The sequence below is a fragment of the Nannospalax galili genome, unplaced genomic scaffold (genome assembly GCF_000622305.1).
Source record: "Nannospalax galili isolate Female #2095 unplaced genomic scaffold, S.galili_v1.0 scaffold891, whole genome shotgun sequence".
Lineage (NCBI taxonomy): Eukaryota > Metazoa > Chordata > Mammalia > Rodentia > Spalacidae > Nannospalax > Nannospalax galili.
In genome coordinates, this window is record NW_008330576.1 from 326,531 (window position 1) to 327,934 (window position 1,404).

At 42.0% G+C, this 1,404-nt stretch overlaps 1 protein-coding gene across 1 annotated transcript in view; it reads right to left on the reverse strand.

Annotated features, from left to right (window-relative positions):
* Positions 1–738: 738 nt before the first annotated feature.
* The window catches only part of LOC103746870 (serine/threonine-protein phosphatase 6 catalytic subunit-like), a 6,160-nt gene continuing 5,494 nt past the window's right edge, over positions 739–1,404 (reverse strand). The window contains 1 exon segment of the mRNA XM_008849152.3: positions 739–1,055. Coding sequence (XP_008847374.1) covers positions 739–1,055 — 317 coding nt within the window.

Below are 1,404 nucleotides of genomic sequence, written 5' to 3' on the forward strand. Positions count from 1 at the left end.
GGAGGTTTCTTTTTTATTTTTTTTTTTTTTTTTTTTTTGCCCTTTAGACCAATTTGTTTTATAACCTTTTAAAATATCATCCAACAAAGGACAATGACGTTCACAGCTGGGAGAAGTGTACATAACTCAGGCATCTGCAGTCCATCGTGCCCGCTGAATAACAACTTTGCTGCTGAAATTTCTTAAAACTTACCAAACTAAAACAGAAGGCTGAATGATACAAAAGGAGAAATATTTCGGTGTAATTTTGAATTGGCTTTTTTAAAAAAGGAAACACATCCTGTCTCCCCAGAACAATGTGAGTATTAAGACATTTCTTAAGTCTCAAACGAGTCCAAGTTGGGGATGGGATGGGTGACAAAATTGATAGAAAAACATCGCTATAGACACCATAACAAACAATAAATTTAGATAATTAAAAAAAAAAGGCAAGGGTGTAATTTTGAATTGGCTTTTTTAAAAAAGGAAACACATCCTGTCTCCCCAGAACAATGTGAGTATTAAGACATTTCTTAAGTCTCAAACGAGTCCAAGTTGGGGATGGGATGGGTGACAAAATTGATAGAAAAACATCGCTATAGACACCATAACAAACAATAAATTTAGATAATTAAAAAAAAAAGGCAAGAGGCAGCATTTCAGCAGCAAAGTGCTCAATAAAAAGTATATTGTAGAGGGTAATACAAGAAAGTTGGGGTAGTAAGAGGGCAAAATCGGGCCAGCAGGATGGCAAAGACCTCAAAGGAAATACGGCATCGTTGTTCTGGGAGGGATAATACGTTCTGAATCTGGAACTTCCTGAAATAGCTTTGGTTCTCTTGTGTTGACATCTTTGAAGACCATGATGGAAGCAATATTTCCACAGCGGTAGTAGTAGTTAGGAGCAGACCACACTGTGACCAGCTTCTCGTCAAACATAAACTTATAGCCTTCGTGCACAAGCTGATGTGATCTGCAGATGAGTTTTAGATTGTTGATATGAACAAACTCATTTGTGACTTTTGCTCCAAAGAGCCAAGCTGCTCCTCGGGGACTGATTGCCTAAGTATCTACATCTTCAGGTGCCGCTTCCCCGGGCTCTGTCCAGCAGAGCACAGTAAAAACGACCACCAACGGCCGGTTCTAACGTCTTCTCTTTTCTTTTTATATTGCCCGGTTCCATCCCCTTTTATCCCCTTCTCCCTCCAATCACACCACATTCCATAGGATACACGAGCCAGATCGCTAGACAGGATTGGTCGGGACACTCTGTCCCCGAGCCCTTGTGCCAGCAGCCACGCTTTCCTTCACTGCTGCACATGCGCCATTAACTCGTCATGGGGCTTGGCAGGGTGCCCGGGGGCCATCTTGGGCACTCCCACGTGGGCCCACTCTCCACATCTCCCCCTTTTTGTTTTTGTATGA